Genomic DNA, 13,861 nt, shown 5'->3' on the forward strand with positions numbered 1-13,861 from the left:
ACTTCCATATTTTAAGTGGCCCACAACGTCTCGTTCCAGGAAACATCAATGGAAAACACAATCCCACAGCTGTTAAATCATTTGTCATGGGTTTAAGAGAAAACAGAAACACTACAGTGTATAAAATGTGTGGCATTCATGTAAATGCAGGGTCGACTTTTTTATCAAAAACATTTGAAAGGTAAAACAGGGAAGTTAAATAATAATATTCAAAAATATAATCAATAAATAATGTTTGGATTTTTTTGGTGTTTTTTTTATTTAAGTTTTTTTTGTGTTTTTTTTTGCAGAATTTTTTTTTAGGTTTTGGGTTTTTTTTTTTTTTAGTTTTGAGGCTTTTGGGGTTGTTTTGACCCTTAGGATTTTTAAGGTTGTTTTGTTTTTATGGTTATTTTGTTTTTGGGTTTTGAGGGTTGTTAAAGATTTAGAATTTTATGGATTGTTTTGGGTTTTTAGGGGTTATTTGTTTTTTGGGTTTTGTTTGTGTTGAGCTTTGTTTTTTTTTAGGTGTTGTTAAAAAAACAACACCTCTTAAATTAATAGCCCCCCTTGTAAGTATATATATATATATATATATATATATATATATATATATATATATATATATATATATATATATATATATATATATATATATATATATATATATATATACAGAACATTGTTTCAGCACATTTCTAAACATAATAGTTTTAATAACTCATAATAACTGATTTATTTTATCTTTGCCATGATGACAGTAAATAATGTTTTACAATATATTTTTCATTTTTACACAGCTTAAAGTGGGAAAAAAATATATATACAGTATATATATATATATATATATATATATATATATATATATATATATATATATATATATATATATATATATATATATTTTTTTTTTTTTTTTTTTTTTTTAAACCAATTTCTGTTTAATGGGGAGAACTTTTTTTTTTTTTTTTAAACTGCTTTTATTCTAGCCGAAATAAAACAAATAAGATTTTCTCCAGAAGAAGAAAAATATTAGTAAAAATACTGATCTGCTTTGGTGCTCTGTTAAATATCCTTTGATAAATAATTGAAAAATAAAGAAATACTAATAATTTATATATTTTAATAATCAACTAATAATTTTAAGAATCAACTGTATATATAAACTCCCTGTGCCTGACACTCTTTGAAGCAATGGATGGTTCACTTGCTAGTTCCAAACGTACTGAAGATGATTTCCTACTAACCTTCTCCTTCATCTTCTCGATCTTCTTGACGGAGCTGCGTCTCTGGTGTCTGTCCTCCAGCCGGATGTGGAAAACTGGATCTCCAACGCGGCCGATCTGCTTCTCCTCCTGCTTCTCAGCCTCCTTCAGTTTACCCTCAGCACTGATGCTCTCTGTGTGATACATATGATAGGTCTTCATCACCTGCGGGACACAGATCAGAGATCAAAGGTTAAAGTTTACCTTGCAAGTTAATCTTTACACTTTACACAAATCAATTAACAGTAGATTCCTGAATATAAACAAACTAAAAAAAATACAATAAAAGTGGAAAAAACAACATCTAATGTTCAGAAATTTCTTCATATACACTAATTTGCATTTAAACGTCAATATATATATATATATATATATATATATATATATATATATATATATATATATATATATATATATATATATATATATGAAGATATGTTAAGATACAAATATTTATATTTAGCTTATACATATATCGACTCTGAATTCTTGATACGCATTGTAAAGTAAGAGATATACATGTAAAAAAAATAATGGTACTTCAGACGTTTGAGTCATTTTTTTTTTTCGTTTGAGTCATTGTTTCGAATTGAGTCAATGTTTTGGTTGGGTAGTTATTAGTCATATGCAGATGAATTTAAAAACAGGCATTAGGATGTGAATCAGAGTGTATGAGCCTGTACTAACAAACTGATTATGCCTAGCATGTCAAACTCTTCACAATGAGCAAGAGCTTAATTGATACTAAAAGCTTTGTCACGTTGTAATTGATGTAACATCAGCACGCCATTACTGAAGCAGTCAATATACATGAAACAAGTCAGTTTCTGTAAACATGAAATATTTGAAATATAGAGCAATATTACGACTTTTTTTTTTGACAAAATGCCTCCAATAAATGGTAAACTATTTAATATCAAACAAATAATATAAAACTATTTAAATAAACATTTAATATTTAAAAGACATGGTATTATGAAAACAAACCAAATTTATAAACTGAACAATAAAAGCCAAATCTAAATAATAAAGAATTGTAAATTATTTCATCACAAATACTGCGTGAAAAATAAGTATTGAACGAGTCACAGAACAACAGACTTGAAACATGCTGTTGACTTGAAATTTTCCCTGGATGTTGATAACAACCAAAAAAATCCAAATATGCAAACAAAACTAAATTAATAAGTTTACAAATAAAGTTATGAGTAATCAAATGAAATGACGCAGGGACAAAGTATTGAACACGTGAAGAAAGGGAGGTGTAGAAAGGCAGTGAAAGCCCAGACAGCAGCTGAAATCTCTCAGTAGTTAATCAGCAACCCTCTGCCCTTCTTTAGTGTGGATTAATATTTGCTGCTTCAGTCCAACATCTACATTAGCAGGATGATTAAGATGAAACCAAGGTGGACATTTCATCGAGACAATAATCCAAAACACAAACTAGGAAACTCTCAAATGATTTTAGAGAAAGAAAATCAAGCTGTAAAATGGCCCGGCCAATCACCTGACATGAATCCAATATAAAATACTAATTAAAAATCAGATTTGTGTGACGCCCTCTCCTTGTGTCATTTCATTGTTATTACACACAACTAATTTTTCAGAATTTTTTGTTTTGTTTTATTTTTATGTTTGTATTGTTTGGGTTTTTAGCAAAACCTGGTTCAATTCCGTGTCAACAGCTCCATTAGTAATATTATTCCCAGTCAAAACATGACGTGTTCAATACTTATTTTCCCTGCTGTATTACTAAACTACTTATTTAATATGTACCCTAGTACCCTATTTTTAAACATTTTAAACATTTATTTTGGCGGTTTTTGCTTTTATTTAATGATATTTAGACAGAAGGTAAATTTGGAATGAGAACAGACAAAATCGGGAAAGGTCTGGAAGCTGGGACTCAAACTCATGACGTACGAAGCACAATAAAGCGATATGTTGACACATTGCCCATAGGGCTATCAACACTGACTAAATATTATAATTTTTTATAAACTGAAAGCACATCAGAAAATCACAAAAAAAAAATGTTTAATAAAAAAAATATGTATTAATAAAATATTTGATAATACTTTTGCTTCACAATTTACACCATTTACTACATGCTTATTACCAGCCTATTATTAGGATATTAAGTGTTTATTATCACTTATAAAGTAATTCTACCCAAAACCTAAACCCAACTACGACCTAACTAACTATTAATAAGCAGCTAATAAGTAGTTTATTGAGCTAAAAGTCTTTGTTAATGGTTTGTTATTAGTGTGAATTGAACATAAAAGTAAAGTGTGACCAAATATAAAAATAAGAATATAAAAAAAATAATATCAAAAACATATGCAAAAAAACACACAAAGCTGATTACAAGTACCCATTCATGATTAGACCCTGAAAGCCGGATCCATCCAAGCCAGAATCGCTGTGGTGATGATATAAATCACAGTACAGTAAAGCCTCAAACGAGACTATAAAACGTGGACCAAACTAAATATTGTTCATAAACATGTACAGTCGGAGCAGCACAGTGCGCGTCTGTCCTGGGCTGTATAATTAGACACATGGCCAAGATGGCAGACCAAACCATGGGCCCTTGCTCTCAGTCTCCATTTACCGTTCTGAACTCTGTTTACATTTCTGCTCGTTTTAGAAGACCCAATTTTAGAGTCACGCCAGACCTGTTATTTTACTGGCTGTGGTTGCATTGAGGGTTTCTGATGCAACGCTGCCACAAGAGTGTTTCCCTCCCGAAGGCCAAGTCAGGTCAAACGGGATGATACACTTCCACACTGATCAAAAAGAAACCCTGCGTGTGTGATTACAAGAACAAACGCTCAGAAAATATAAATGCGACGGCTGCAACAACCAGGCTGAGGTTTCTGGATGGGTTTAAATATGGGGAGAACGCACAGGCAAAACAAATCAGCATTGGTAACTGAAACCTATTTGGCAATTTTGAAAGTAGTAATTTTGTCATACAGTACTATACCGTCCAGAAGTTAGAGGTCAGAAGGTTTTTTTTTTTTTTTTTGGAAGCATTAAATGTGTTTCATCTGAAAACTGAAAAGCTCAAAAACAAATGCCAATTTAAAACATTAGGATTGCTCATTTATTTCTAAAATGGTCAAATCATCAGTGTACAAGGGTCCCTCTTTAATCATGGGAGTTACGTTCTAACAATAACCCGCAATAGGCGAAATCTGTGAGTAGTCAGTTTAATTTTTTACAATTATAATTGATGTTTTAAGGCTGTAAAACACCTTACCACACACTTTATACACTTACATTAACATTTTCACAATTTTCTCTCTTGCTTAAACTCTCTCAAAGTTCAAACCTTTAAAGAAAAATAGGTCCAGTATTACAGAATGAAACCAATGATCAAAACCTATTGTCAGGCGCAAACATTCATTGTTATTTAAAATGAAACTATTCAGGTGGCACTCTGTGGCACAGCAGAAATATGAACAGTGTCCTGAGCCATTGCTGGGCACCGCAGACATCGGTGTGCATACCCTAATATAAACCTATGTTTACAATTCTAAAATTCATGGCGCTGTGTGGAGCGGCGCACACGGTGTGCAACCCCCTTTACAATGGTCTTGCTGCAGACAGTTACAACCCTTTTTGCATCCTTGTTGAAAGATTTATGCTAATTTGGCAAGCTGAACACATTCTGTACTGTACAGGAGACACGGAGGAGATTGATTGACAGTGGTCCAAAGCGAATCAGGATGCAGAACACAATGCGCTGTAAAAAAACATGTCAAATTACAAAAAAAATCAGCAAAACTGTGAAGCTGCGAAAGGTGAACTGCATTAGGGACCACTGTATTATAATAAAAATATATTTTTATCTAAATATTTAGTTTTAATAATACAAATAATATTCCCAAAAAACACAACAAAAATTATGATGACAAACTAAATATAAAATATAAAAAATTAAAAAAATCTAGATATTATTAATATTTGTAGGGTACTATATATATTATTATTTTTATGAAACAATATTACTAATATTATCAAAAACATATTACTAAAATATGTAAATATTACAATTCTTATACAAAATGCCCATAACAAATATTCAAAAATAAATAAATGTTATTTTATTTTATTTAGTTTGTTTATTTAACAGGGACAATACACTTGACAACGTTATTCTTAAAAAACGCTGATTTGCCATTGTGTTCATGTGCTCAACAAACATGACTGTGATTGTCCTTGAAGGTCATCAGTTCACCGAACTCACCACTGTTTACTGAGTGTAAACACAGATACAGGAACACTGGAGGGTTTCAAAATCACATTGATCAGCTGGTTTGTCTATAAGCTGACATACAAGTGATTTGCTAAAGAAAACGCTTCAGTGTGCCTGTATCTGTGGGTACATGCAGTAAACAGTGGTGAGAGTGGGCAAATTTGGCCAGGATGCTGGGGTTAAACACCTACTCTATTTCGAAGGATATCCTGGGATTTTTTACTGACCACAGAGAGTCAGGACCTCAGTTTAATGTCACATTCGAGAGACAGTACTCAATGAGAAGTATAGAGTTCCCTTCACTATACTGGGGTGTTAGGACCCACACAGACCGCAGGCTGAGAACCCCCTGCTGGCCTTACTAACACCATTTCCGGCAGCAACCTAGCTTTTCCGTGCGGTCTCCCATCCAGCTATTGACCGGGCGCAGCCCTGCTTAGCTTCAGCCGACCATGAGAGTTGCAGAGAGCTAATGTGAATTGAAAAGTGAATACAAAATTAAAGCTTACTAAATAATACTAAACATTTTGAAATTATTAAATATGCATAAACCACACTGAAACTAAAATGAAAACCGCAATTGGCTGATTATATATTTCCATTAATTAGCAGCTGAACACAAGCATTAATGAGCAGTTATATAGTATTTTTTAGTTCAGTCGCACCAATAAAAGACAAAGCAACAAAAGCGAACAGAGGTGTAAAGGAAAAACACACACGACACGATATTTTCCAAACAGACACACAGAGGACAAGTCTATCCACAGATGTTTTTTAAGGCCTGAGAATATATTAGCATCTTATTAAAACTGCAAGGGAAGCAAAAGAGACATGAATCTTGTAAGCAACTGCGATGGACCTGACAGCTGCAATTAAAGTGTGAGAATTAACTATTGATTATTGGTGTAAACACAGTAATCTAGCGAGGTCAGAGATGTGGAGGGTATGCGTGGAGTATGGGCACTTTTATGGGTCTTTTCCTATGGCGCACTCCTGAGTGCAGCCGGAAACTATGGGAATGAAATTCTAATGAATATGGAAATTAAATATATATATTTTTTTTATTAATGAGGAACTTTCTAGAATTCGACAAATGTGATAAGTGTTACAGTACTTACCGTGTAGAGCTCGTTGAGGACTTTCATCAAATCTTCTTGCAGCTGAAAGGTGATTTCTTTACTCTGATGAGAGAGGGAAAAAGAAAAGGTGGCATCAGGTATCTCACTGATAAAAAGTCCCATTATTATGGCATTTTAAAGGCTCTAAATTTGATTCTGATGGTCCCATAATGTCCTTACATCCATTAAAGATCACGAAACACTTTTTTCTCATAGTATAAATGGCATTATCGTCATCAGAAATGGTTCATTCAAGGATCTACTCTCATTTAAACGAGCCTACTCTGCTATGATTGGTCAGAGAGAGTCTATTGTGATTGGTCTACTGCTTACAATGATTGGCATATTTGAAATGTCCATTACCATATTTAATATTTCAGCTCACAAAGGCTTCTTCAGCACTTAAAAACAGTGATATAAAAGGTTATGACAGTGTCGGTCCAACTGTGTCATTTTTTGCAAGAGGCCCAGTCAATCAGAGGCGCATTCAAAATGGTTTTGTTTTTGAGGTACCCAAAACAGTGTCTTTAATATCGACAACACAAATCAAACTTGTTGAACATTTTTATGCTAGAAAGCATGTTTGATGCAGGAATGTAACTGAAATGATATGATATGCTGCAATGGCCTCTTTAAATACGAGATCAATGTAAAGAATTTTGATGCTCTCATCGCCTTTTGTTTGAACGCAGTTACAATTAAATTTAATATTTGGAAACACTAATGAAATTGAACAACTCTTTTAAATTTGGCTTTTAATCATTTGAATCAAACAACAACAACAACAAAACACTAAAAGGGAACGAGATCCCAACACCAATGTCCTTTATGGCTGTTTCTGGAGGGTGCGATCAAGTGTCATCCTGTCAATCAAACTGTAACTATGGAAACAATAACTTTCATGTTATACAATATCATCCTCTCAATAATGTTGTGTAACGTCCACTGGCCTTTTGAGGTAATTTCCAAATTATAGCTGACAACAAATCTCTTCCCAAAATGAAAACAACTTATTTGTTTACAGGTTTGTAGGCATTCAATCAGGTTCCCTTCATGTGATCTGTGTTTGAATGGCGGAGAGAGGAATTCATTTAAAATAATGAGATCCAACAGGAAAGACTGTTCCTCTCGTTCAATTCATACAGATTACAAAACCAGAGAACATTCATTTTCAAGTGAAGTTGGCTCTTTTAAAAGTAAAGATTTCAAGCAAGGTTGATTTCGCATGTATGTGAAGCAAGCATTTGTAGAGATTCCAGCATGTCTGGCAACACCAGAAAGCTCAAATAACAATGAAACTGCAGAAACCGTCATGAAAACACATCTAGCCCCTCCCCCCGAGAATCATCAGTATATAGAGATCAGTGATTGGCTTCTTTGGTAGAAGGCAGGGCTTCCTTTTTTAGAGAAGCTTTTACATTTTTCCCCATTCAAAAACTATATGAGTGACACGTCTGGTTTATTCTGTAATCTTTGATTGACAAATAACACTTTGTGAAAGGTAATATCTGAAAAAGCTCTATTGGTCACTGCATGGTAAGGCTGTCAAAATGAATGGTATGTTCGATGCATTACGATGCAGATAAGGATGATCTGGTATCGGTTTAATAACAGACCATAAACGATTATGGTGTACTGGCAGTTTTCTGACATGTCATTTAGCCATCACCTTGGGATCATCAACATATTATATTATGGTTCTCACACACTATTGTATCCTATGGCAAGTAAAGCAAGACATGTGTGCAAGTGATAAAAAATTCTCTGACTATTTAAAAACCCTAGAGCCGAGTACATTTCGCTGCATGTGAGTTTGCTGGGAAAGTCTTTCACTGACACTGAAGGTACAGTAGAACCCAAGATCCACTGTAAAAAAGCTCCATCTCTCCCATTTACTGTACACCTAAAGAAGACTACTTGTAGTTGTTGTTTTATGTTTGACTCATTAAAGAGGTGTGTTTTCTTTGAGCATGGTAAAAATTAAAGGTTCTTTTCATTTTCCTTTCTGCTTGTATTTAATGACAAAATTGTATACATTTAAAGTCAAACTAATAATTGAGGATGCTGAGCATATCGAATTGAACCGAATCAATGGCGGGATTATCGTAATTGACTGGAATCAATGTAGGTACACACCCCTACTACATGCTGTAACGGGATGACCACTGACGTGGAGTTTAACTGAAAACAAGTACAGTTTATTTACAGTGAACTAAATAAACAAAATATTAACATAACAAACTTGAAACAAACACATGGCATGGCATGAAAACACAAACGACTCACCGACAGGGGAACAACATAAATACTGTACATATAAAGATTGACAAGGTAAATCAATGAAACACGAGAGACAAGACAGAACAAACCAATGGGAACATGACACATACACACACTAGGAAGCACTTGACTAGACCCATGACAAGGTTGACCAATGGGAACATGACACACAAACACTAGAGATCACATGGCAGGAAGCAGTGCAAGAAAATAGAACAAAATACAGGACCAGATCCAAGTCTCACACTCCAACACAGTAGGTGGCGGTAATGCACCTCAAGCTGGTTTGCCACCGACCATTAAACGAAAAAGAAGAAGAAGACCAGATCTAACCAAATACAAAATAAAAGACAGGACAAGAAACACCTAAAGTAGGTCGCACACCAGAAGCGCCGCTCGGCGTCGCGACACGGCACGCTCATGACAGTTTAAAGTATCACACACTAGACGCGCACATTCGAATGATATTTAACATGAAACTAATCAGATGGCACTCTGTGGCGCGGCTGAAAAATGAACTGTGTCCTGAGCCGTGGCCGGGCACCGCCGACAGCCGCCGACTTGCGGCGCCGGTGTGTTTATCCTGATAGAAACCTATACGTTTAGAATTCTAAAATGCATGGCGCTGCGTGGCGCTGCGCGGCGACCTGCTTTACACATGCCATGTGTTTGAGTGCAATTAAACTTTGAGATTCATATGTGGACACACACTCTTCACCCTGAAGGTCTGCGGTTCAACTATTTGCTTCAACTTTTCGCAGCCTGTGTGGATTACCTGGTCTTTCCATCTCGCGGGCCACTCAAGACTCTCACTAACCCAATTATATCTCAACTAATCTGATTCCATGAGCCATTCCCAACATCCCAGTATACTCAGGGGTGCGATGAGCAAATCTTTCTGCTACAGCAGGAGCAGGACCTCCAGTCAATCTCCAAAAAATCACATGCCACAACTAAATTATACTCTCACTGTGTGAAATTGAAACAGATCTATAGATGCTCTGAGCAGTTTAGCATGTGTAGGTTTATTAAGAAGTTCTTGATGGATGCTTTATGGTGAATCTCGTCACTTAACATATGACAAGCAGCAAAGATGATTCACATTTTATAATTTATCAAATAATACAAATAAAATATCCTCCTAACGAGTCTCATCACAAAAAAATAGACAGATAGACCGAACACTAAATTGAAAGACAGATATACAGAAGATAAACTGAAATATGTGTCTGTCCTTACAGTTCAATGAAAAGATATGGCTCCATTTAGTACTTCAGAGAGAAATAAAGTCCATCAGTTTTATGTATGTTGACTGTGAATCCATTCATTAACAGAATGTGGCTCTTTCTTATGGCCATCGTTTTTTCAATGGTCGCTCAATATGAATTTCAAAACACTGTTATACCATGAATGTTCCCTAATATTCTGCGTCACAATTTAAAAATAAGTTTCCTTCCCAGAAATCATTCAAATTTGATTTAAATTACAGCATATATAAAATTTAGTATCATCACCATACAATCCCTTATTTAATACATAAAATACATTAAAAATAAATGTACAAATTTAATGTTGGTAAATCATTAAGTGATACAAAATTCATAATATTATTATTAAAACTACATTAGTAACAATAAAACAAAACCTTTTATGGCTACATCAGATCAATAAAACCGTAGAATTTTTTTTTTAAATATTGAAATTAAATACAAAAAAATGCACAAAAATGATTAATAAATAAAAATGTTTTGTGCACTTATTTGTATTTAATTATTAAATAAAAATGTTTTTGTGAACATATTTGTATTTAATGTAATAAACAAAAATGTTCTGCCCTTATGTATTTAATTTATATTTAGTAAAAGAAAAATATTTCTTGACATTTTTGTGAATTTTTATTTTTATTATAGGATCAAATATGACTTGATAAGATGAAAGCCGTCACACTTTCACTCTTTCAGCCCTATCTAATTGAACTCAGTTGTATCTGGAATGCAAGCATAACAGGTCACACATACATACGTCTGGACAAGGTCAAGAGTCAAAATAATTTAGCCAAGATCTTCACCCTGCTGTTTCGTTTGCCACTCAAACCCAAGAGCTGACAGCTGAAAGTGTACATGTGTGTCCATCAGTAAGACCCGCAGGAGCTTAGAGTTCATCATCCAGATCCACACACACACACACCAAAGCTCTGCCTTTAATCAGGCTCCTCTCAGGCTCTCCTTACCGCAGCCGGTTCTACTTTTAAAGAACGGTTTCCAGCTGATGGTCAACCACACAGACATGGAGAGATGCGACGGGCAATCAAGCAGGTTGGCATCAGAGCAAAGAACTAAAGCAGGGTTTTGTGCCATTCCAACTTAATGGAAGAAAGTCAATTCAAATGAATGAGAAGATATTAAGAATAAAGAAAGAAAGATCAAATAAAATGAAATAGAATATATATTTTTTAAATATATTAAAAATAAAATTATGTATGTATACAATAAATAAATAAAAATAAACATTTCTAAATATATCAAAAATAAAATATATTTTTAATATATTAAAATTATGCATTTATAAATTAAAATAAATAAAAAAAATAATTTATTAAAAATAAAATAAAACAAAACATTTTAATATTTTAAATATTTTAAACAAAATAAAATAAAATAAACTATTATTAATATATTAAAAATAAAATTAAGTATGTACATATACAATAAAATAAATAAAAATAAATATTTTAATTTATTAAAAATTAAACAAAATAAAACAAAACAATTTTAAATATATTTAAAAATAAAATTATATATGTATGTATACATTAAAATATATAAAAATTAAAATTTTAAATATATTCAAAATAAATATAATAAAAAAATTGAAAAATAAAATAAAATTTAACTGAATTAAATTGAATTAAATAAAAATATTTGCCATGGATTAAAGTGTCTGCTAATTGCATAAATGTAAATCAACTGCACTTTTCAACTAGCTCACTGGCTTCTCAATTTACCTTAGATGTTATTCATTAATAAACAGAAAAAGTATAATTAACTATATCTAAAATTAAAAATATGTATTTTATAACAATTAAAAATGTGCCTCAAATTGAACCCCTATTTATAAAAGAATAATACATTTAAAAATAAATAAAAACTTATATATTTTAAGTTTTAATACTCGTTAAACCAGAAATAATTAGTAATAGTAGTATAAGACAGTATATTACTGTATCAGTATAAAAACTAAAAGTTGCTTTGAAAAAAAAAATGTTGAATGTATAAATATAGATATACATGCCAGGTATGCTTCAGTTTAGGATATGACTTGAGTCCTTTTGGCCGGGCCTTTACATGTCAAATGAGAAGTCAGTCATTGCTGCACTACTATCTGCTAGTTGACTTTATTAAGGACTCTATAAATAACCATATCAAACCTCTGGGTAGAGAGGGATACATCTTTCAATTAAAATTAATCTGGGTATAAAAAATGCACAACCTTCAAGGCACAAACATGAGACGGCTGACAGTACAATATGTGCGGAACCGTGATGAAGCCAGTCATGTCAAAAACACAGGGGTGCCATGCAATTTATGGCAGCAGGCAGCATACTGCATGGCTATAAAGGTACTAAATAAAGTACTGACAGCCATTTAATATGCAGGATGGTTTTGGACAGCTTTACTACACTGCAAATTATGCTCAAGGGCACTTAAGGTGGGATTTATCCTTAAAGAATACAGAATTGTGCAGCATTGAATCTGGTAGCTAAATAAATGGTATTTAATTAAAGAAAAATAGTTTTGTTGTCTGAGTTTGGGGGTCTTTCGAACTAAAATGGTCCTGTGGTCCACTATAGTGGACATGCTGTAAAACTAAAATAAAAACAAAATGTAAAAACTTAGATTTTTTTTTTAACCCAAAGGATGTTGGAAATCACATAAAAATAAAAATAAAATTCTTTGGGTCTCAGAAGGTTAAAGTAGAAAACAAATGACGTCTTTAAAAAGAACAAGAATCTCCCCTGAGTGCATCTAGAGAGTCTAGGATGCCATAAATAACCTAAAAGTGTATAAAAAGCGTGTTGTATAAATAATGAAATCAAAATACATGTAGCAGAATCTGCTCAACCGTGACAGAATTCCTCATCGTACATGCATACTGGAACAGCACGTGCACTGCGGTGAGCAGTGAGCTCTAGATGTGGTTGGAAGAAAGACTGATACAGAAATAAAGTCACTTCTAATACATTCATTGGAACTTTTGTTTCTAATATCTCTTATTTTAATGTTAAAGAGTCCCTGTTATGGGTTTTTGAAAATGATCTTCCATGCAGTGTGTAACAGCTCTAAGATTTTTTTTCAGAGGTGGTACTTAATGAAAAAAGTTTAAGAACCACTGCTTTAGAACATTGAAAGTAATTGTACTGGGTGATTTATCAATAAATGTATAATGCAAATGATCAGTTAATAATCACATGAAAAAAGACCATGTAAAGTGTTGGAGGTTATAATTGCACCTATGTTGCCTTTTGTGTAAAACAAGTATATGAACAGCATTAACGAGTTTATTGATGGCATAAAATATCCACAATACTCTGAACAAACAAGCAAACACTTAAATAAATGGGATGTGTATGAGAGCTGCTGTTTGAAGAGGATGAAATGGATACAGTATAGCCTAATGCAAAAACTAGTTTTGTATAAATCCATCAATATGATGTAAGGTCTAGTTACTAGCACTATACTAAATCAGGTAGTAGAAATGGATACTTTTTACCCAAGAGCATTTTTGAGTCCATACTACTTTACTTGTAGTTGAGAATTTTTACCAGTTTCATTTAACACAGGAGCGACTGAATTAAAAAAAAATTTGTGACTGACTCCTGAAAAACTTTGTATTTTCAATACTAAAACTTTCTATTTTGGAGTCGTTATGGTCTAGACTGTTATCAAACTTGT

The 13,861-nt window shown here is 33.0% G+C and overlaps 1 protein-coding gene across 6 annotated transcripts in view; it reads right to left on the minus strand.

Moving 5' to 3' along the window:
* Positions 1–13,861, minus strand: part of srgap1a (SLIT-ROBO Rho GTPase activating protein 1a) — a 177,904-nt gene that overhangs the window by 83,490 nt on the left and 80,553 nt on the right. For all 6 annotated transcript variants that reach the window (XM_073929905.1, XM_017352030.4, XM_017352032.4 and 3 more), the window contains exons 4-5: positions 6,630–6,692; positions 1,227–1,409 (exon numbers count right to left, since the gene is read on the minus strand). In XM_073929905.1, the coding sequence (XP_073786006.1) occupies positions 1,227–1,409; positions 6,630–6,692 (246 nt within the window). The remainder of the gene's footprint in view (positions 1–1,226; positions 1,410–6,629; positions 6,693–13,861) is intronic.

The sequence above is a fragment of the Danio rerio genome, chromosome 18, assembly GCF_049306965.1.
Source record: "Danio rerio strain Tuebingen ecotype United States chromosome 18, GRCz12tu, whole genome shotgun sequence".
NCBI classification, from domain to species: Eukaryota; Metazoa; Chordata; class Actinopteri; order Cypriniformes; family Danionidae; genus Danio; species Danio rerio.